We start from the raw sequence: 22,983 nt of genomic DNA, 5'->3' as shown, positions 1-22,983 counted from the left end.
TGGCCTCAAAAATTCCCGCTGTAACTGCGAGTCTTCAGTTCTTGTGCGGAACCAGGCTCCCTGGGAGAGAGCAGCAGCCTCGGCGTCCCGCTCTGAGAAGTCCAGTGACCTCTTCGAGGTCCAAGGCCTGCGTCCGTGGTCACTGTTGACCCTGCTGCTCCCCACTCTGCGGGTGCAGGACGCTGCCTCACTGACCGCTGTGCGGGTGGTCAGTGCCTCTTCGGTGCAGGGCAGGAAGGTCTCTTTTGTTGGCACTGTGGTCTATGAAGAGCTGGGGTCCCTTGGCTTGGAGAGCCGCGAGGGGCCCTGTTTGTGCACGTTCCTGGTGGGACCACCTTCTGGAGAGCAGGCCCTGGCAAGGTTGGCATCTCTGCGCACAGCCCCCAGGTGGAGGAGGACTGTGTGCCCCCAGAGGGCTGGCTGGCCCCCATTGGGGAGGAAGGAGAGGGTAGGGGGCACCAGCAGGGGCAGCGCTTTGCCAAGGCCCCTGCAGTCTCAGGAATGTGACCGGCGGTGGCTGAGCTGAGGGAGTGTGGATCTCACCCTGGCACCCTGTGCTTTATCCAGGCTCCTCCCGGCTCCCATGCACCCTCCTCCCCCTGGGAAGCCAGCAGCGTATTGATGAGCTCGAAGGGCTGTCATTGCAGAGCGGGGGGCCCACACTCAGCAGCAACCCCCCAACATCCTCAGCGTGACCAGGCCCCCTGTCGTGTCTGGCTCTGTGCTGGGTTTCCCCGGGAAGCTTCCGTGACCTTGAGGCTTGGAGGTGCTGTGCTTCTTGAGTTCTGGGGCTGACGGGTGTGATGGGGGAGGCAGAGATGGACATCGGTGGGAGGACGGTACAGCCCTGCCGAGTCTGGGAGCCCCTCCACAGCAGAGAGGCTCCCTGAGTTAGCGCACGTTTGCAGGAGTTAGAGGCGGCACGTGACTTGTCCCTTTGAGCAGGCCAGTTCACGTCTTCAGTTCAGTTCAGTCGCTCAGTCGCATCCGACTCTTTGCAACCCCACGGACCGCAGCATGCTGGGCCTCCCTGTCCATCACCAGCTCCTAGAGTTTACTCAAACTTATGTCCATTAAGTCGGTGATGCCATCCAGCCATCTCATCCTCTGTCATCCCCTTCTCCTCCCGCCCTCAATCTTTCCCAGCATCAGGGTCTTTTCCAGTGAGTCAGCTCTTCCCATCAGGTGGCCAAAGTATTGGAGTTTCAGCCTCAGCATCAGTCCTTCCAATGAACAGCCAGGACTGGTCTCCTTTAGGGTGGACTGGTTGGATCTCCTTGCAGTCCAGGGCACTCTCAAGAGTCTTCTGCGGCACCACAGTTCTGAAGCATCAGTTCTTCGGCGCTCTTAGGCGCTGGATTTCTCTTCTGTAAAACGAAAATGCTTGCTCTTCGTCATTTCTGTCTCACTGAACCCAAAGACTTGGTGGTTTGAGCGCCCTGGGCCGGGGGTCTGGGTGTGACAGTGGTGGGCCACGGGGCCTTGGCCTCGGGCACCGTCTCCTGCCCCGGGCCTGACCTGGGTCGACTCTTGCCGGCTTGGAGCCTGACCAGCTTGGAGCGTGGGAGGCAGAGGAAGCCCTGGGGTGGGGGTAGGATATGTTGGGGGGTGCCCTCCTGGCTGGGGTGGTGGGGGGCGAGGCTCGGCGTCTGTTGGTCCCTGTAGCAGCAGCGAGGCTTTGCTCTGGGGGCCTGTGTGGCTGGCAGCCTGTGTGAATCTGCTGTGGTCACGCGGGGGAGCAGGGTGTGAAGGTCACAGACGCTGCAGCTGACCTGCTCGACGTGCTGACTTGGCCTAAGACTCCGTACCCCCTCCTGCCGGCACTTCTTGGCTGGACTGCGGGCCTCCTGTAGGGAGGCAGGTGGTGCCCGCTGGTGGCCCGGGGCAAGCGGCCCCTGAGTGGGGCAGTTGTAGAGGGGCGTGCTGGTCCCAGGGGTCAAGAGCAGGCCCACGCGTGGCCCAGGAAAGAAGGCGCTGGGCTCCATCCTAGGTAAACTTCCCCGAAGCTCCTAGCTGAATTGGAGTCAGACCTAGCCCTGGTCAGTCCGGAGCCCTGGATGACCAGTGGAGGCAGGCATCGTCTTGCCAGAAACTGGGCCATAGCTCCCTACCGGGTGGCTGGGCCTTCCCCACACCCAGGGTCTCAACACGGTGTATCCCAGGGTTCCCTTATTACAGGTTTTTAACTGTGTGATTGTGTATAATACAAAGCAAGGATGAAAATGCTGCTTTGGGCATTTTTATTTTATTGAAGTCTAGCTGGTTTCCAGTGTTTGTTAATCTCTGTGTGTGCTCAGTCATGTCTGACTCTTTGCAACCCCACGGACTGCAGCCTGCCAGGTTCCTCTGTCCACGGAATTTTCCAGACAAGAATTCTGGAGTGGGTGCCATTTCCTTCTCCATGGGATCTTCCTGACCCAAGGATCGAACCTGCGTCCCTTGGGTCTCCTGCGTTGGCAGCTGGATTCTCTACCACCGTGCCACCTGGGAAGCCCCTTGTTAACTTCTGCTGTGCAGCAAGATGATACATCCATCCTTTCCTGTATTCCTTTCTATTGTGGTTTATTACAGGGTCTGGAATACAGTTCCCTGTGCCATACAGGAGGACCTGGCCCATCTGTGCTATCGATAATGTGATATTAATAGTCTGCATCCGCTAATCCCAGATTCCCACTCCACTTCTCCCCAACCCCTTCCCCTTCCGTCTGGGAGTCTGTTTCTGTTCTGTAACTAAGTTCATTTGTATCATTTGGTAGATCCCACAGATAAGTGTGTCACATGCTATTTGTCTTCCTGACTTTGCTTAGTATGACACTCTCCAGGCCCATCCATGTCGCTGCAAATGGCATTATTTCACCCTTTCTGATGGCCGAGTGATACTCCATTGTGCAGATATACCTCATTGTCTTTATCTGTGTATCTGTCCACGGACACTTAGGTTGCTTCCCGAACAGCGATTAGGTTGTGGAAAGCGCTGTGTGACCATAGGGGAGCATGTATCTTTGGGACTTAGAGTTTTCTCTGGATAGATGCCCGGGCTTCCCTGATGGGTCAGCTGATAAAGAATCCGCCTGCAATGTGGGAGGCCTGGGTTTGATCCCTGGGTTGGGAAGATCCCTTGGAGAAGGGAAAGGCTACCCACTCCAGTCCTCTGGCCCAGAGAATTCCATGAACTGTATGGTCCATGGGGTCGCGAAGAGTTGGACATGACTGAGCAACTTTCATTTCTGAATATATGCCCAGGAATGGAATTGCTGGATCTTATGGCAGCTCTATTTTTTGGGTTTTTTAAAGGGGCCTCCATACTATTCTCCACTGGAGGAGAAAATGGCAACCTATTCCAGTATTCCTGACTGAAAATATGGACAGGGGAGCCTGGGAGGCTGCCGTCCACAGGGTCACAAAGAGTCGGACACGACCGAGCGTGCACACGCCTCTCCGCGTGGCTGCCCCGATCTACATGCTCCCCGACAGTGTGGAGGCTCCCCTCCCTCCACACCCTCTCCAGCACGGATTTGTGGACTTTTTAACGATGGCCATTCTCACCCATGGGAGGTGCTGCCTCCTTGTAGGTTTGATCTGCTTTTCTCTAACAGTTAGTGGTGATGAGCGCGAAGATGCTGTTTCGATGAACACAGACCAGAGCTGGTGGATGGTAGCTGAGACCTTCCACCAGCCTTCCTTCATGGTGGGCCTGTGTCTAGGTCAGCTTGGGCAGTGGAACTCCCTGTGATGCTGGAAGTGTTCTGAGTCTGCGCTGGCCAGTGTGGGACAATAGCCATGTGTGACTCATGAGCACTCATCAGCCTGGGTCGCCTCAGTGTGGCTGACGCAACCGGGAAAATGGAAAACTTTATTTATTTCATTGTAATTTAATGCAAGTAGCCACTTGTGACCAGTGGCTGCTGACACTGCCGTTCCAGAGAACAGTAAGTAGGTAATTGCCACTGAGAATAGCTTTACTTTTTATTATAGAAAATTTCACATAAATATTGAGTAGTGGGGCCACATATACCCTTCCTCCAGCTTCTGTAAAAACTAATCCATTGGCCAATATTTCACCCTTACTTCCCCGGCACCCCACCCCTTAGCTCTCACTTCTGTGTTACTTTGAAGCAGATAATAGCTTTTGAATTTTTGTTTTTAAACAACTCATCTTTAACCCCAGGATAGAATAAAACTATTTGACCTTGAATTTTTTTTCATCCCTTGTGGCTTTTTTGCCATTTATTGAAGAGCTTCGGGGCCTTCCACTAAACCAGCTGCAGGCCCCGAATGATGTCTCTTAAGACTATTCAAGGCTTTCTCATATTTCTGTAATGAGAAATACAAACCACAGATCTTTTATTTAATTTGTAATAATACTGTTTAATATGTTTTATATTATACAGTTTAATAGTAACTGATTATGGCTCAAACTGTACATGCTAACATTTGGGACTGATTAAAAATTGATGTCCCATATGTTCAACCAATTCTTAGATCTGTAAAAAAATTGTTCCAGGAGAACTGTTTGACAGAAATAATGGAGAACTCATGGCATAGTCTGTAATGAGTAGAGTTTGTCGATGAACCTGCTGAATGGTTCAGGTTGATTTGAAATTGAAAAGAACCGATCCAAGTGAAAATGATTTTGACTAAATACACATGAAAAAAGTTAGGAACACTGGATATGAAAATGATCAAGCAACTACAAGGGCTGCATGGCATTCTGTCTAGAAGATGCTTCTGAGTACAGTGTTTGTGTCCAGAACATCCTCAGGGTCAAAGCGGCTGCTGCCCGTCTCTGTCCACTCTTCCATTAACCTCAGATACATCTGGAAGGGCGTGGAAGGGGGAAGTTTCTGGAACCGAACGTCCTAGGCTCTGGTGACTGCCCATCCCTAGGATGACTCAGAATGGACGACTGGGGCTTGAGTGAAACCTAGAGCAGCTGCCCTGCCTCCTGCCCGCTTCGATCTTCCCCCAGACGTCCCTCCCTCTGAGGGCCTCGCCTCTTCCTCGGGTGCCTTAGAGAAGCCTCTGGGGTTCTGTCCACAAGCCTCTAGCTGGGGGCTGAATTCTCCCAGCAGCACATGAGACAGTCCCCGTGAGGAGGCAAGGCCAAGGCCGTTCCTGGTGCTCTAGTGGCTAAGGACTCTGCCGCGCTCCCAGTGCAGGGGGCCTGGGTTCAACCCCTGGTCCGGGAACTCGACCCCATGTGCCACCACTGAGGCCAGGTGCAGCCAAATGAATAATTTTTTTTTTTTTAAAGAGACAAGGACAAAATTATATCTTAAAAAAAAACAAAGCAAAGATGGGGGCTTCTCCCCACCAGGTGCCTGGTGCAGTAGGCACCTGGCCCTTGTCCTGAGTCCCATGGAGCGGAAGCTGTCCCAGCTGGAGCCCTCGGGCTGCAGAAGCCAGGCCTCCCTGCGGTGTCTCCCGGAGGCCCCACGGCCAGCAAAGGGCCAGTGCTGCACGCCCGGGTCAGGGACGTTCCAGGCCTCTCTGAGAGGCCGTGGGCGCCCTGTGTCCATTTCACGCCAGAGTCTTCAGAAGCCTCTTGTGGATCCATGATTGCTGCCATTGCGTGCTGGGAGGTGTATGCAGATGGAGCCCACTCATTCCTTCACTAAACCTGGAGCATCCCTTTGGGTTTCAAGTGCTACAGGCTCTTAGACAGGGATAGGGAAAGCCGTCTGGAGGCCTGTGAGGGGAGCGGGTATGAAGTGGTGATGGCCCACGCTCCCTTGGGAGTGGGGTCCAGGGGGAGGGAGCAGTGTTGGGGTGCAGGAGAGGTCCCGCTCAAGAGCGTGCAGCCTCAGCCTCTGAAGACCCCACCTTCGGCTCCTCTGGTTCCTGACTGGGAAGGAGCTGAGCTCTTACACGGGGGTCCTGCACCCCCGCACCCCCACTTTGTGGCAGGGAAATGCGCTGTCCTTGGGGGCTAACATCTTTTCTCCCTGCGACCCTCCCCCACGCCCTACTTATCCTCGGTGTGGCCCCGGGATAAGAAGCAGCAAGAGGGGCCTCCCTGGAGCAGCGCTGGCTCAGCAGTGTGTAGCCCAGCGGGTGGCATTTTTTTAGAAGTTTTGCACTAAGCCCTGGGTCAGGGCTTGACTGTAGACCCACCCTTGCTCTCTGTGTGGCCCTGGGCAGTTTCTTTAACCTTTCTGAGCTGGTCTCCTTCACAAGGCAGGATGCCACTTGGACTCGCTCCCAGGGTAATTCTGAGATCCTAGTGTGGCCTGGCCCGGAATAGCTCATCGTATACCGTCTGACTCAGAGTGGACGCTCCAACAGTAGCTGCTGTGATCTTCCTCCCAGCCATCTGAACCCACACCGAGCGTTTGTGGGCAGTCAGGTACTGGGCCAGTCTCGTCTAGCGGGCGCTCTCTGTGATCTGGAGCCGCCCCCAGTGGGAGCATGGGCATTGGACGGTCAAGACCCCGAGACATCTTCAGTTTCTGCAGCTGACTGGCCGGTGGGCATCCCGGGGGGGGGGCTCCCGTGCTTTCTTTGGTCCTCAGGAGCCCCTCTGACTGTCTGTGATTCATGGATAGACTGTCTGCTTGTCCGTGATCGTGCCGTTGGTAACACTGCCCAGGGAGCAGACACCTCGTGGTAGAATGCAAACAGCCCTGCCAAGGGGTCGGGGGCTCTGGTCTCCTGGCCGGCTCCCAAGGAGCTCTGTGACATTTAACACGTGGCTGTGCTTCTTCCGGCCCTGTTTTTTTCTTTTTTTTTTAATGAAGGGTTGAGCTGATGGCCTGTGTACCAGCTTCGCCTCTGTTGCACCCAGCATGAACATCTGGTGCCCAGCTGTGGGCTGGTGTGGGGCGGCCTCGGCAGGGGCTCCCCCGGCCTTGTTTCCAAGACCGTCGGAATGGGCAGTTTCCAAGCTGGCCGAGCCAGTATCTAATGAAGGCCGCCTTCAGTTCAGTTCAGTTGCTCAGTCGTGTCCGACTCTTTGCGACCCCATGAATCGCAGCACGCCAGGCCTCCCTTTCCATCACCAACTCCCAGAGTTGGGGACACTGCCCTTGGCCCACTGGGCAGATAGGGCATCTCTGTGAAGGCCCGCGGTCGGGCCACTCTGCTGCCTCTAACTCGGATCGAGAGCCGGCCGGTGCGTCTGGGTCTGCTGGGTCCCAGGCTGTGAAGACCCTCCACGCGCCCCATCCGGCGTCTGCACGCGCCTGTGGGTGCCCGGCCTGTCCGCCGGCTGCACGGGCAGAGAAGGACCGCGCCCGTGCAGACCCTCAGGACGCCCGCCTTCCGGGGCGGGGAGTCATAATGGGTCCGGGTCCGCGGTCTCACGAGGTCTCTCCTGCGCAGGCGCAGCTGGAGGCTCAGCGAGCCACGCAGGACTTCCAGAGGGCCACCGAGGTGCTCCGCGCCGCCAAGGAGACCATCTCCCTGGCCGAGCAGCGGCTGCTGGAGGACGACAAGAGGCAGTTCGACTCAGCCTGGCAGGAGATGCTGAACCACGCCACCCAGAGGGTATGAGTCTCCACGGGGCGCGCCTGTGCGCGCGCACACGCGTGTGGGCCTGCGTTGCATCTGCGTGTGGGCGGGCAGGGTGGGCGTGCGGCGGGGAGGGGGCTGGGCTTGCCCCCGCCTCGGGTTCCTGCGTCCCCGGGGTGCGCGTGCCTCTCAGCCCCCGGATTCCTCACTGGTTTCCCGGAGCAGAGCAAACAGGCATGTTGTTCGCCCACAAGTGGTCATCTCTCCGGGGACTCCGCAGTCCTGGAACTAAGCCGTCCTCCCCGGTGGCAGCCCCCTGGTGGAAGCCGTAGCGGCCTCGTCCTTGTCATCTGAGGCCCCTCTGGTTCAGATCATCCTTGACCGTCCTGACCAGTGTGGGCTTCCCCAGGGGACCCCCGGTCCTTCTCCAGGGTCTCCTCCCTCTGAGTCCCCAGGGTCTGTCAGGGTTTGGAGCTCTGGGTGGATGATCTGAATGACCTGCCGGACTGGTCTTGGGGCCTGTGTGCCCTCAGTGAGAGGCAGGCGGTGGCGGCTGAGGCCTGAACCCCCGGGGTGCCTGCTGGGTGCGGTCTGGGGAACCAGGGTGCCTGTGGGAAGCGGACTCTGCAGGCTGTGGGCCACTGGCTGTGCCTGCTGGGTTTGAGGTCATCATGGGGCATCATTCAGCAGCTCCGGGACTTGCTCTCTGACCACAGGGCTGAGTATCAGCAGTGATGGGTGTTGCTGGACTTACCGCCTCTCCCTGACTTGCCCAGGCTCCAAAGGGTCCAGCGGGATGTTCAGTGTTCCTCCCCCTCCTCTGGCTGGTTTGCTTGGGGAGCTGGCTGAGGCGACAGCGGTGGCTTCGGTAGTTTCAACTGAGGCCTTGGATGCGGGGTTACTTAGGGGTGGGGCTGCAGGCCGGGTCTGGACTCCCCGAGAGGCCGCCTGCAGGGCTAGAACAGAACTTTTCCAGTTTCACCTGCCGCTGTGGGCTCAGGTCCTGCAGGACATGAAATGGAACGCCCAACTCACAAAGGGCTGGGACTTGGTGTCGAATTCACGTTGACTCCACCACTGCTGCCCCCCTAAAGCTCAGACCCCTGACTGGGCTTGTGTGGCCTGGAGCCTCCTGCCTCCTGGTGGGCACAAGGCCTGGGAAGCCAGATGCAGGCCGGGACAGCTTTCCTGGGTCCGCTGGGGAACGCCAAAGGGAGGTCGGGAGTGTTGGAAATTTACAAGTAGCTTGACAGAGTGAAAAGGATGGGGGAAAAGAAACTCCTTCCAGGAACTTCATGGAAGGGCTGCCTTTTCTTCCCGCCCTCCCTTCTACCCCAACCAAGATCCATATCAGCTACTTAGGACTCATCACAGAAATCACTTGATGTGTTCTTTACAAAAATAATGGAACATATTTCTGCTTTTTCTCCTACTTGTTAAGTCCTAGGGCCATAGTAGATGGTGATGGTTAGGCCTCGATGGCCAAGAACACCTTTCACGCCTGTCTTTGTAAATGGTGCTCCCTGGGGTTGTGCAGTGCGCAACCCAGGGAGCTGTCCAAGACGGCCCTGGGCCTCCTGGCATCACACGGGGCCTCCGAGGGCCCTGGGAGGGTCATCTGACGTGTCCCCTCACTGAGGCCGCCGACGATTTCTTGGCTGTGGCGATGACCTCTGCAGATGAGCAGACTTCCTGGGTCACCGGCCAGGATTTCCACCCTGGGGCTCCTGGCCCTCTTCCCTCGATCCTCCCCAGTTTTATGGGGCTCAGATTGCTGCTCCTTGACCTGAGGGGGGAGGAGGGGGGCTGGAGAGTGGTACCAGCAAGAGACAGCGCGCGGCAGAGCTGTCTGGGGCCGTGTCCCCGTGTCCCTGAGCCCAGCCGGGAGGGGGCACGCTCTGTGGCTGTGGCGGGTGGGGCAGAAACGCCCGCTCGTGGCTCTGCTGTGAGCTGCCCTCCCGGGGCCCTGGCACAGCTGGGCTTCTTGAGTGCTGGTGGACAAAGCGAAAGGTTTAGAATATGTCCCCGGCCTCAGCTGACTCCTGGGTCCTCCAGGCAGCCTGCTTCTTCAGGAGAAAGGACCTCTTCTGCTGAACAAAGTGCCACAGAAGCGTCCAGAGAAGGATATGGAGCTCGGAAGGGTCCAGGCCATCTCGAGAAAGCGGCCCTGCTTTGGGCGCGGTGGCCCCCACCCCAGGCATGGTGGAAGGACCCTGCGGTCCCTACACCCCCTTCCCCAGGGTCCGCTGGGTGTCCCTTCTGTTCCTCTAGACTTTGAGTGACGGCCCCCGCTGTGGTCGCTGTGGGAGCCCCGGGGTCTGTATTGCTTGGCCACGTGCAGGGCCCCGGGCGGGGACCAAGGAGCGGTCCTGCGCTCAGTGCTGGGGTCAGCTGAGCTCTGCAGTGCACTTGAGGGGCCTCCCTGGGGGTGAGCGGTCCCTGCTGCTCCCACTCAGACTTTAGGCAGCCGATGCTGGCTGCTCCCCCAGCTCCACCTGGTATGGCTGAGCAGCAGCCCTACGACGGGGGTGATAGCTTTCCACCCCCAGGAGGGAGCCGTCGGCCCTCCTGATGTCTGTGCGGAGAGGCCAGAGAGGAGGAGGAGCACGTGGCTTGTGGGTGGGGCGTGAACTGTTAGGAAGCAGCAGCTGCTGGGAGGAGAGGTCTGGGGTGTGCCCTGCACCCTGGGAGGCACATGAGCTGTCAGGCCCGCTTTCCTGTGCTGGTGGGCGGGTACCATCTGTCCCCCAAGGCCCTGAGATGCCACCTCCTTGGGCCCACGCGTCCAGGCCCGCAGGAAGAATCAGAAGGTGGAATGAACGGGCTGAGGGGACCACAATGCTGCTTTCCTGGGAGCGGTGGCCCCTGCTCTTGGATCTGGGATGCTCGGGTTGAGGGTGTGTGGTTGGGAGAGGGTTGGGTGAGGTGGACAGCGAGGCGAGGAGCCCGGTTCGGGTTGTTCTGCCGGCAGGGCCCCCCGCCCAGCTGACACAGCCGTTTGGTACCCACTGGTGTCCTGGCAGGCAGTGTCTGTGTCTCTGTGGGCAGAGGGCCTGGGCTGCCCTGTGCTCCCAGGAGGGCGCCTGCTTGGCACCCATTCTCCATGTCCTCGGGCTCCTGAGCACTGGGGGCGGCTGCGTGGCGTGCTCTCCAGGTCCCACTCACTGCCCGCTGGCTGCTGGGCCCGGGGCTGCGGCTCTTCCGGCCACTTGGGCCCCAAACCCTCCCGCTGGGCAGTGGCGGGTGGTCGGTTGTTGGGCATCTGGAACCAACCTGTAGGGGGCAGGAGTGCATGTCTGTGGATTTGGGGGAACCCCAGGGAGGCTGACTTCTTCGTTGTCAGAATCCACAGAGGTTGGTGCTCCCAGGGGTCAGCCCAGTAACACAGTCCCCTAAGGGGACGTGGGGAGCCAGAAAACAGTGGTTTCTCTGGGAGGCTGTCAGCTCTGGGAAGGAGGTGGGCAGCTGCATGCTTCCCGTGGAGAGTGGATGCTTGGCTGTGCTAAGCCCCCCTAAGGGCTTCCTCACTCATGCCTTTCCACCAGCACCCTGCACCGAGCCCACCCCCCGGCACCCTGCACCGAGACCCCCTGCACAGCCTCTGCTGCTGCCCCCTCCCTGCCCCCCACCCCGACCCCAGGTAGCCCCAACAACTTGGATCTCAGCCGCCTGAGGGGCGTGGTGCTGCGGTGTGTCTGCACCGTGAGGCTGGCGGTCCAGGGCTTGGTCTCCAGTGTGCTCCGGGCACACAGGATGTGCTTCCTCAGTGTACTTGGCTCTGAGTTGGATTTGTTGGTGGTAAACTGAAGAGCATGGTGCAGAGCTGGGAGCGGGGCCCGCAGTCCAGGCCCAGTAGCCTGGTCTTCATGGAGGTCTGGGCACTGTGCTGGCTCCTCGGGTCTGGGTTGCATGTGTGTCCAGGCACCTCAAGGCCTGCAGGGACCTCTGCATTTCGCTTCCTTTTGCGGTCTCCACCTTCCCAGCATCTGCCCGCCGCTTTCTCATCCCTGGGCACACAGTTCACACCCGATTCCAGGCTGTAGGGGCTGCTGAGTTGCCGAGGAGACGTAACCAAGGTGAACCGCTTGGTGACTTTCTGCCTGGAGGCAGGAAGCACAGTGAGGGGCTCTCCTCTAATAGCAGGAGCTTGTGCACATGGGGTCTGGGAGTTGGGGCGAGGTGGTAGGTGCGGCCGGTGGGGCTGAGGCAGGGAGCAGTGTGCTTGCTGCCGCCTCAGTCTGAGCTGGCAACGTTGCCAAGTGCTTGGGTTCTTCTGAGGGCTTAACTTTAGAAAGCTCTTTTGCAGACCAAGGACCAAGGAAAAACGAAGGCAAAGTTGGTGGGAACCCTGCTTCTTGCAGTGGGTGCTCTTCACCGTAGCCTCAAATCTCAGCTTTTGTAGGTCTCTCTTTAAAATGCTTTCAGGGATTTCCCTGGCGGCCTAGTGTTTCGAACTTCACCTTCCAGGGCAGTGGGTGCAGGATCCATCCCTGGTTGGGGACCTAAGATCCCACATGCCTCGCGGCCAGAAACCAAAGCATAAAACAGAAGCACTATCATACAGATTCAATAAAGACTTTAAAAACAGTCCATATCAAAAAAACTATTAAAAAAAATCGTTATGCTTTCAGACGGGTCCTTAAAGGTGAACCCTGCACTGAATCCGCTTGTAGTAGAGCCAGTCTCCACAGCATGTCTTCACCTGTCTGATAGGCTTGGGTTTCACGTGTTCATAAAGGTTACAGCAGTAAATCCTTACAGCTTTAGACTGAAGAGTTACTGCTGTTTCTCTTAAGTGACCAAGCTGGTGAGGTTCTGTGCGCCTCTGATGTCTCTCTGACGTCTTTGATGTGAGAAGCCAAGCGGAAGGGTTTCCCAAGCCCCTTGATCTTGATTGAGAGGTCATTTTAGCAAGCTTGTCTTGGTTCCCTATTTCCCTCTCTGACTTTGTTCTAATTCTGTTTTTAAAAGTATCTCCAGCATTAAAACCATTGTTAAAAGCATATATATATATATTTATATTTTAAAAGAAGGTAAAGCTTTAACTCTGATACATATGAAGTGTTCTCTTATAAAATATTTTATTTAACGCATTAATTAAGGATGGAACTAATCTGATGTTACAGCTCTTTGAAAGGAGAATTCAGAAGAAAAACACTCACGCTTAAGTTCAAGAGTGCTGAAGTGAATTAACAGGCAGATACAGAATTGGTCAGTATTTACAGGGCAAGCAATAAGCAAATGCATCTCCACACAGTTCCTCTTGATTTCTAGGGATAAGAATCATTTGTATTACTATCAGTTTCCCACAACTTGTAGGGTCATGAAACAGCTCCAAGACAACGAAAAGCAGAGATAACCTGGAGAAGAGGGCCATAGACAGGATGCCTCGATGTTTTCTGCTCATGTCAGAGTTTCTCGATTCTTAAAAAACACCTGATTTTAAGTGCATGAGGAAACTACCCTGAGCTGACTATGGCTGTTTCCCGGGGCAGGTGATGGACTGCTGGCTGCCTCCTGGGTGGTGTCCTCCTGAAACTGTCCTGCGGGGTCTGAGAGAGTGGACCAGCGATCTGAGGGCCCTCTGGGTTCCTCCTGGCTGCTCTTTGGGTAAAATAAAAAGCTGGCCCTTTATCCCCCCCTTGCTACTGCTTTTCTAGTTCACCCCGTACTTGGGTGAGTTGTAAGTAGAAGGCAGGAAGGAAGTTGCAGCCGTTTCCGTGGTCCAAACTGCTTTTTCTCTCCTGCGTCCTCTCTCCTCCCAGCCGGCTTTGTTCTGATGCATTTCTAGGTCAGTGGGGAGAGAACCGACACGGTCCCTGCTTCTGGGAACATGCCTTTGGACCCCCACAGAGGGCCCTGGACTGTTGGGTTTTGAATTCATTTTGAAAACGTTCCCCCCAGCATTCTAGCTGACAAGTTTTCTGGCCACAAAAATCTGTGTGAGCCTCAGAATCTGTTTCTGCTTAATCCTTCTGGATCCTGGATTCTTCGGCATCCACCAGCTAAGTCGGAACGTTTGGGAAGGGGCCAGACGGCTGAGGTCCTCACTCTCCCGCTGTCCTGATCACACACCTGGCTCTGGAGGGCTCCCAGGCCCCTGATGTCCGAGTCCCTCTCAGGTCACCTGCCCGCCCGTCGGCTCCTGACCTGCGGTGGGACAGGAGGAGCCCATGGTGGCCACTCTGCGGAAGTGGACACCCACTGGCTCAGAGGGTGCTTCATGTTGTTCTGTCCTTTTCCTGCTCGTCGCCTCAGCCGATTGGGCTGTTTAATCTTGTCTGAAATGACTTTTCCAGAATGGATGAGTTGGGAAGGGCGACCCTCTTTTCTTTGCAAATTTGTTTAATCTTTGTCTCCCCACTAATTTCCTCATTTAACTTTTACATTTTTGTTTATTAAAAAAAATGGAAGTACAGTTGATTTATAATGTGTCAGTTTCCGTTATACAGCACAGTGATTCACTTGTATACATATACATGGATATGTATGTTTGTATGTATGTATATTCAGATTCTTTTCTATTATAGGTTATTACAAGATATGGGGTAGAGTTCCGTATGCTATACAGAGGTCCTAGTGGCTGATGTCGTTTACATATAGTAGCGTGTATATGTTAATCCCAGATTCCTCACCTTTTTAAACACAGAGAGTAAGTGATCCTGCAGCAGGGGGCCGTTCTGGGTGTGGCACGCTGACCCCGTCCCCTCTGCTGTGGCCCTCAGGTCATGGAGGCGGAGCAGACCAAGGCGAGGAGCGAGCTGGTGCACAAGGAGACGGCGGCGCGCTACAACGCGGCCATGGGCCGCATGCGGCAGCTGGAGAAGAAGCTCAAGCGGGCCATCAACAAGTCCAAGTGAGCCGGGAGGGCGGGCCCCTGGGCTGGGCTGCTCTCCTCCCGCACGTCTCAGCCTTTCCCGTGGCCCCAGCAGTGCCTGCCCCGGCTCCCACTGTGTTCTCTGCATCCCCCGGGCTCCTCCAGGCGTGACCCCCTGGGAGCACACAGGAATGAATCTTCAAGGGCAGGGCGTTACCTGGGCCCTGGGCTGCACTTGCATTTTGGGGAACTCAGGGCTGTGTGCCCTTGGCTCTGTGGCTGACGGTGTGGACACGATCCTTCCCCTCAGTTTTACCTGTCCGCACAGTGGGGGTGAGCTTTGTAGATACTACACATCCTTCAGAGACCCAGAGCTGATGAAACGGCCCAAGACTGGTTTCCTTTCTTTTTTTTTTTTTTTGGCGACAGGATGTGTATTTCCAAAGTTTCTTACAGTATTAAAGATTAGGAACAGTTAACCTTGTCCGACAGTAGGGTCTTTGGTTAAATAAGCCCTGACACTTCCACACATCAGACTAGTTTCTAGCAGTTAAAATCATGATGACATGGGTTCTGTCTTCATTAGTATATGAATATGTTCATAACATTTATATGTAATAAAGGCAGGCCACAGAAGACATTGAAAGCACAATTCGTCAGACACAAATTACATGCATACACAGATGGGCCCAAAGGAATAATTTTTTTTTAATGTGTGTGTATGTCTGTGTGTATTTATTTATTTGAACTGTTGTTAGTTGATTTACAATGTTGTGAAGACCGGTTTCAATGGAGCTTTTCTCCAGCTCTTCTCATCACCACTCCTGTGTATTATCTGACAATGACCTTGGGGAAGGCTCCCTGCGTCCCTCACAATTGCTGGGCCTCCAAGCAGAGACCTGGAATGGCCTCGATTGCTCAGCCACAGACAGACCCCCAAGCTTCGCAGTGGTTGAGGGGCTCAAGAATAAAGTGCTTGCCTCCTCACGTTCCGCCGACCCCCAAGCCCCTGAACGGAGCCGGTGTGTCCCCGCCGGCTGGCCCAGAGCCCAGGGCGTGCTGGCCTCTCCCACGCTCTCCTGGCCTGTGGCCTGGGGGTTCTGCGTGCGATCCGCTAGTCCTACCTGGAGTCCCGGAGGCCGACCGAGCCCCGCCGCCGGCGGAGGCCCCGCTGTGCCCAGTGAGTCTCGGTACCTCTCCCCGAGTGAGCTCGGCGGAGCTGGGGCCCCCCTCGCTGCTGGGCGCCCCCTGTGGCCTTAGCACCCCGCAGGGAGGACGGAGAGCCGGGGTGGCGGCCCGGCCTGCGTGTGCCCGCGTGCGGGGCTCCTGTGTCTGGAGACCGGCCTTCTGGCGCCTCTGCCCTGGGTGAGCGTCTGTTATGGGTCAGGCCCGGGAGCTGGATCTCTGCCCGCTGCCCTCACGGCCCCGCTGAAGCCGAGTAAACGCTGGTGGGCGGCTCAGTCGCTGCCCCGGACACCCCCGTGGAGCGCATGGGGGTCACTGCTGACCAGGCTCTCACGGGTTTCCTTCTGTCTGCCCCCCGCAGGCCTTACTTTGAACTCAAGGCGAAGTACTACCTGCAGCTTGAGGTACGTGTGGCCTTTGGCTTTGAAGCGGGTGGGTAGGCGATGTCTGTCCTCCGAGTCCCCCCTTTCTATAGTGGGCCTTCACACGGCCCCACGGCCGCCAGGTCAGGAGACACGTTCTTGACCGAGGCTTCGGCTGCTGGCGCGGTGCTCTCTGCAGCCCACGGAGCCTCTGCATGTCTCTGGCCAAAGCATCCTCGGTCCGTGGTCCTCCGCACGGCCCCGGGGAGCTTGCCGGCGCCGCGGCAGACTCCCCGGGCTCCGCGGGCAGCCCCAGCCCTCCGGCTTTACACACGCCCGCCGGGGGCTTCCGACGCCGCGCAGCGTGAGGTCCACGGCGCGGGGCTCAGGCGGCCCGACCCCCACCGCTGCCTCTGGCGTGGGGGGAGCGGGGGCCCCGGGTCGTTTCTGGGCGTAGAGCCAGGGTGGTCACCGGACTGCAGGCTGAGCGCTGGTGCATAGCGCTCTGCGGAAGGGGGACCAGGTCCCCGGCCGCGTCCTGAGGGGTGAGGGACCCCGTCACCCCGGAGCCCGGCGGGGGCGCGGCCTCGCTCACCGCCCACCCCCCGCGTCTCCCGAGCAGCAGCTGAAGAAGACGGTGGACGAGCTGCAGGCCAAGCTGGCCCTGGCCAAGGGCGAGTACAAGACGGCGCTGCGGAACCTGGAGACCATCTCGGACGAGATCCACGAGCGGCGGCGCTCCGGCGCCATGGGGCCCCGCGGGCGCGGCGTCGGCGCCGAGGGCGGAGCTGTGCCCGCCGAGGGCCTGTCTGGGCGCAAGCCCGAAGCCGACGCCGTTTCCGGTGAGTCAGCGTGCTGCACTTAGATAAGTTTGGGAAGTGACGCGCTTTCACCCCTGAGATTCCAAGCACTTACTAGGGCATCCGAGGCTCTGAGAAGCCCTGCAGGGAAGGAGCGCCGTCGGGGCACAGGGACCTGGGGGACGGCTCTGATTCGAGTCCTGGCCGCCCTGCCACGACGTGGGCCGAGGCCTGACTTCCCATTCCTTCCCCTGTAAAGTGGGGCATGTGATGGTCCTGGCTATCCGCTAGAGAGAGGGGTGGTCAGGACTGACTGAAGGCGCGCTGGCCCCTGGGGTCACTCCACACGTGGTGTCTGAGCGCGGGGACCTATTCCCAGGGCCACCCCTGGGAAGTGGATACAGAGGGCTGCTGTAGTTCCTTCCACGTCAATTCGGAAACCCACCCTACTGCCCCAACCCTGTCTGTCCGCATGCCCTGCTTTGCTTTTTCTGAGGAATACTGGCTGTTGGCTTTCCCCCCATGATCTTTCCTCAGTTCAGTTCAGTTGCTCAGTTGTGTCCAACTCTTCGGGACCCCATGGACTGCAGCATACCAGGCCTCCCTGTCCATCACCAACTCCCGGAGTTTGCTCAAACTCATGTCCATTGAGTTGGTGATGCCATCCAACCATCTCATCCTCTGTTTCCCTCTTCTCCTGCCCTCAATCTTTCCCAGCATCAGGGTCTTTTCAAATGAGTCAGTTCTTCGCATCAGGTGGCCAAAGTATTGGAGTTTCAGCTTCAGCATCAATCCTTCCAATGACCACTCAGGACTGATTTCCTTTAGGATGGACTGGTTGGATCTCCCTGCAGTCCAAGGGACTCTCAAGAGTCTTCTCCAGCACCACAGTTCAAAAGCATCAATTCTTCGGCGCTCAGCCTTCTTCACAGTCCAACTCTCACATCCATACATGACTACTGGAAAAACCATAGCCTTGAATAGACGGACCTTTGTTGACAAAGTAATGTCTCTGCTTTTGAATATGCTGTCTAGGTTGGTCATAATTTTCCTTCCAAGGAGTAAGCGTCTTTTAATTTTATGGCTGCAGTCACCATCTGCAGTGATTTTGGAGCCCCCCAAAATGAAAGTCAGCCTCTGTTTCCCTATCTACTTTGCCATGAAGTGGTGGGACTGGATGCCATGATCTTAGTTTTCTGAATATTGAGCTTTAAGCCAACTTTTTCACTCTCCTGTTTCACTTTCATCAAGAGGTTCTTTAGTTCACTTTCTGCCATAAGGGTGGTGTCATCTGCCTATCTGAGGTTATTGATATTTCTCCTGGCAATCTTGATTCCAGCTTGTGCTTCATCCAGCCCAGTGCCTTAATTCAGGCAACAAACATTCAAGTGTGAGGGCCCAGGTCAAAGAAAACTGTAATTTGAACAGCAGGGATGAGTCCTTTAGTGTACCTCATCTCGTAAACCCTGTGTGGAGAGGGACATGAAGCTCAGAGATGTTCAGTAACTTAACCAAGGGTACCAAGCAAGCAGCAAAGATGGGATGTGAACTCAGGTCTGAGCCCATTCTGTGTGCCCAGCATTAATAGTACTTCCATGGGGCGCTTCAGACTGTCTTTAAAGCCAGGGGAGGAGGAAACGGGACTGGGATGTTGTTCAGAGCTGAGGTGACTTGCAAGCTGTCCCTGGCCTCAGTTAGAACGGCCCACAGACCGAGTGAGGCACAGGCTACAGAGGCCCGCAAGGGAACTGTGTTCCTTTGTGGCAAATGGTGATCTCCATGGACTCATGAGATGGCAAGCTACTCAGAAGGTGACCGAGGCCCCAGCAGAGACCCCGTGCAGGACTATCCGTCAGAGCTCCCGCAGCTCCTTCCGTGGGAGGAGGCAGCTCCGAGGCCTGGCTGGCTCCATTAGGACACGTCACGCAGGCCTGCCCTCCTCCTGTGCCCATGGGGGTCTGTTCTGGGGCCCGGGGTGGAGAAAAACCACACCTGAGGCTGAATTCGCCTTCCATTCCACCTCAGGCAGTGTCTGGTGACGGTGACTTCTGGGACAGGGGCTGCAGAGTGACGTTAAGGACCCTGGCCGTTGGTGGGTCCAGCCTCCTCCCTTCAGGGTGCTCTGGAGTCTGGTCTCGCGAGCTGAGGCGGCCATGGCCCTTTTCTCCGGGGTCCGGAGGCCGGGTCCTGCAGCTGCCTGGCCCTGTCTCTGCAGTGGGGACGCCCGGAGGGTGTGTCAGGGACTGGGTGGCCCTCAGTCAGACCTGAGTGATGGCTCTCCTCTCTCCCCGCTCCCAGTGGCCTCCGAGGCCTTCGAAGATGACAACTGCAGCGCCTTTGTGTCTGAGGATGACTCGGAAACCCAGTCCCTGTCCAGCTTCAGCTCGGGGCCCACGAGCCCGTCGGAAATGCCTGAGCAGTTCCCCGCGGCTATGCGGCCCGCCAGCCTGGACCTGCCCAGCCCCGTGTCCCTGTCAGAGTTCGGGGTGCTGTTCCCGGGGCTGGGCCCCCGCAGCGAGTGCAGCGGGGCCTCATCCCCCGAGTGCGAGGTGGAGCGAGGTGAGTGCAGCCCCCCGGGTGGGGGGAAGGCAGGGACCACCCCAGGCTGGATGTTGCGATCAGGGCCTCTCTGAACGCGCCGCAGTGTGGCTCCCGACGTGATTCGCTCTCTCTCATGACAACAGTCCTCTGGACAGGCACCCCCGCTGGAGAGGCTTCTGTTTCCCGGCTGTTAGTATAGGACAGGTCTCATCTCCGAGGGTCAGGGACGTCTACAGCTTCTCAGGGAGGGAAAGCAGGAGGCGCTGCTGTGGCGGAGGTGCTTCTGTGCCCCCTGGGCGTCTGGAGGTGCAGCTGGTTGGTTGGCTGTGGGGGGGCCCGGGTGACCCCTGGGACTGTCAGGACTCACTGCAGGGTCTTTCTGTTTCCACAGGGGACAGAGCAGAGGGGGCAGAGAATAAGATGGGTGACAAGGCAGGCAGCCACCGGAGGCTAGGCAGCAGCAGCGGCGATGGCAGCAGGAGCCCCCCGAAGCCCGCGGGCCAGGCCCTGGAGGACGGGGTGCGGCGGCTGTCCCTGCGGGGCCCCGGGCGTGCGGGCCTCACGGACACACACGTGGTGCAGATCGGCTGACGCGCCCTGGCCCCGGCGCGGGCCAGTGTTTATACACGAACCGGACGGAGGACATTGTGCCAATAATCACAAAATATATGCCAAATCCCAGCCCTTTCCTCTAAACCACACGAGTGAGGCTTCAGTGGGCTCGAGGGCTGGAGGTCTGTCTGTGGGGTGAGTGCTTCTGGGCTGGCGTGTTTTCCCGTGCAGTCAGTTGCGGGCGGGCTGTGACCAGGTCCACGGCCTTTGTTGGAACGGTCCCCGTCACGGTGTCATGCAAGCAGTAACCTGTTCCCAGAAAAGACCCTGAGCCAGCCGAGGGCCGGGGGAGCTGAGCCCCCAGCAGACTCAAGGGCCCACTTATTTGGGAAAACAGCCTTGTTCTCTCCTTTAGATCCCGGGGCGGGGTGGGGGGGGGGGGATGGTATCTAAAGGAAAACAAGTGCACGCAAATGAAACTCAAATATTTGCAACAACGCTTTCTGATCCAGTGAAGGCTTTAAAAAAAAAAAATCCAAGAACAGAATTCATTTTCATCATCTCTGGTTTTCAGACGGGGGCGTTTAAAATGTGTTTGCTGGGACGCCCGTTAAAATATTTTGTTTGTCGAAGGTTGCCATGAGCTGCACTTTTTGGGGTGGGAAGGGTGAATGCCGCGTGGGGATGGGGGGACTCGGGCAGGGGCCTGTCATGGATGGGAGCCTGTGGCTGTGGGCAGGGAGGAGTCCTGTCACGTAAACCTCACCCCACCAGCCAAGGGGACTTATTCTAAGGCCCGTGCATGAGGAATGGTGGCCAGTGTTGTTCTAGGTCGACAAGGTGTTGGTTTCTCTGTAGGCTGTAACTTTTAAAAATAAACAGTTATTTAAGGGTTATGCTGCACTAGTATTTCTTAAGCGGAAACTGTCCCTTACAGCTAGGAAAGGGAGGGGGCACAGGGTGGCAGAGGCTGTTGATAGAAGCGATCGTGTCTGTTATGCTAACAGTGTTCAGTGTTGTAGCACTGCTTTTCTTGTTTCCATGGCTACCCGTATTTAGAACATTGTACTTTGTCCTTTTTTGTTAAGAAAACAGCATTTCTAAAAGAAAAAAAAAACCCCATTCACGTCTGTCAACTTATATATATATATATATGTCATTTGTAAATCTCTTCACACTGTCCTCTCTTTTTAATGACTGATACAGTATCCTAATTACAAGGTTATTTTGTACTTGTCTTAATACCTTGAGTGTAATAAAAATGGCTTAAGAAAATGTCTTTTTGTGACTTCAGGTAAGGAATCCTGATACTGCCCGAATCTTCTGTCCGAGGCAGCCCTCTTGCCATGAGGAGCATGCGTGCACTGGTCACCTGTTCTTATTTTCACTTAAGGTCCTGGGTCCTAACAGTGTACGCCCTGATTAGCAGGTGTGAATTGGAATTCCACTTCTGCTGCTACTGAAGCTGAGCAGTATGGAGACACGGTGGGCTCGAAACAAAGACAAGCGCTTAGGCTGGAGGCCTGGGCGTCTCCCGGTCTCAGCCGCAGGGGCTGGTGAGTGATGCGGGCAGCCCTGGGCACTGGGCTTTGAAAAGCTCCCCAGCTGATTCTATTCTCTTTCTGTATCAGTCCAACCAAAGTTAGTCATCGTGCGCTCTGTTTAGAGCTCTCTACAGAATTCACACTGCAATACAGTAACTGTTTATATAGGTCTCCCCCATTGGGTTTTGAAGGCAGGGATTAGGTCACAGTTTGCATCTAAGATAAGATCTTTAACACACAAGGCTCAAATCATGCCTATAATAAATACACCTGTTATGCTTTAGATTCTTCTTTAAAGTCACGGAAAATTAATCCACCTAAAGTATGTTAAAAGTGAAAGCACTGAAGTATTTACCAAAATGAAATCTCACTAACACAACAATCTGCCACTAGCTTGAATGAAGAACACTTTTTTTTGGGGTAAAAAATGTGAATTTTCATGCAAGTCATGAGTTCTGTTTTAGATGGACCATACCACATGAAGTTCTTTAATAATTTCTCTAGGTTAAACTATGCAGTTTCCATAAGTATAAACATTTTATTTCGATTAAAGATAGTAGAAATACAAAAGTTTCAATAGAGATGAAAAATTCCACTATTTTTAGATCTTTAAAATCTTGACTGAGCATCATTCTACTCTAATGGATTTTTATGTAAACAATGGGGAATTTACACATAACAGTATCTTGCGACCCAATCACCATGTATTAAATTCTTAATCATGTTTTTTTAGAGTGCTCTTACCGTAAGAACACTGAACTATATGGAGCAATTTAAAGGAAGGCTATACAAACTAAATTGTGATGTCTTCAGTGTCTCAGACTACTGCTTTCCTCAACCTGATAAAACGGCACTGATGACTATACCTCAGTCCTCTTCAGTGAGTCAATGGGAGACAGGTGTCCAGCCTCAGCAACCGTCACTCTTAAGCATGAGCATCTCCACGCTATAAAGTCAACTGTGTTTCTTAAACTCGATCCTTTCATGACCTCTGGGCAACAGTAAACACTTAAAGTCATAAATAACACAGAACTAAAATCCCATGGTAACACAATTCATTTGGTCATTTGTTGCCCAGGACACACAGGAGAGCTAACACCACAAGCAGGTTTACCTTACAACATGTGCTGCCAAAAGACAGACAGCGTAAGTTCTCCAGAGAAGCATCCCTGCCGCCGTTCTGCTCCGTGAGTCTGCACTTCCCTCATGCGGCCTTGGTACGGGCGCCCATCTCAGTGCTTGACTGCGTCTAACCTTTACGATCGTCTACACGCTGTCATACAACACAGCCCCTAAGTGCAGGCCACACACACAACCGCGTAAACAGTACTTCTGAGCGACAGAGGGTAATTCTGGCTACATACAGTTCTCACCACACAGCCTGACTTCAGCGCCAGATTCCCCAGGAGCGTTTTGAAGATTCTGCTCTGTTCTGACTGCTGCGTTACAGTGTCCTCGAGAGCTGATGTCTGGTGAGCATAAGACCCAGCGATCGCTGTGGTTTCTGTCACTGCAGCTGTGTCGTCTTGATGGGGATAATACTATTAAAGTCCAAGAAAAAGGGTCCTTCTTGTTTGGGCAAGAAAGTACTGGGAATGATATTGTAGATCCCAGCAGGTATGTTTTCCAGTTCCAGGTAGCAAAACCCACACCTGTGTTCAGGGAAAACGAGAACCAAGGTTTTTAAGTGATGATGCCCCAGAAGGCAGAGTGTGAATCAGACAGCAATCAAA

General features: G+C 55.6%; 2 protein-coding genes across 2 annotated transcripts in view; one reads left to right on the top strand and one right to left on the bottom strand.

Moving 5' to 3' along the window:
• SH3BP5 (SH3 domain binding protein 5) overlaps positions 1-20,144 on the top strand; it is a 71,633-nt gene extending 51,489 nt beyond the window's left edge. Inside the window, exons 4-9 of the mRNA XM_052636155.1 lie at positions 7,321-7,485; positions 14,175-14,305; positions 15,813-15,855; positions 16,436-16,655; positions 18,912-19,172; positions 19,546-20,144. Coding sequence (XP_052492115.1) covers positions 7,321-7,485; positions 14,175-14,305; positions 15,813-15,855; positions 16,436-16,655; positions 18,912-19,172; positions 19,546-19,745 — 1,020 coding nt within the window. The 3' untranslated portion in view covers positions 19,746-20,144. The remainder of the gene's footprint in view (positions 1-7,320; positions 7,486-14,174; positions 14,306-15,812; positions 15,856-16,435; positions 16,656-18,911; positions 19,173-19,545) is intronic.
• Positions 20,145-21,773: 1,629 nt separating this feature from the next.
• The window catches only part of CAPN7 (calpain 7), a 49,257-nt gene continuing 48,047 nt past the window's right edge, over positions 21,774-22,983 (bottom strand). The window contains exon 21 of the mRNA XM_052636980.1: positions 21,774-22,902. Coding sequence (XP_052492940.1) covers positions 22,758-22,902 — 145 coding nt within the window. The 3' untranslated portion in view covers positions 21,774-22,757. The remainder of the gene's footprint in view (positions 22,903-22,983) is intronic.

Source organism: Budorcas taxicolor, chromosome 1, assembly GCF_023091745.1.
Source record: "Budorcas taxicolor isolate Tak-1 chromosome 1, Takin1.1, whole genome shotgun sequence".
In the NCBI taxonomy this organism is placed as follows: Eukaryota; Metazoa; Chordata; class Mammalia; order Artiodactyla; family Bovidae; genus Budorcas; species Budorcas taxicolor.
Note: the sequence above shows the minus strand (reverse complement) of the source record. Positions and strands in the feature narration are given on the sequence as shown.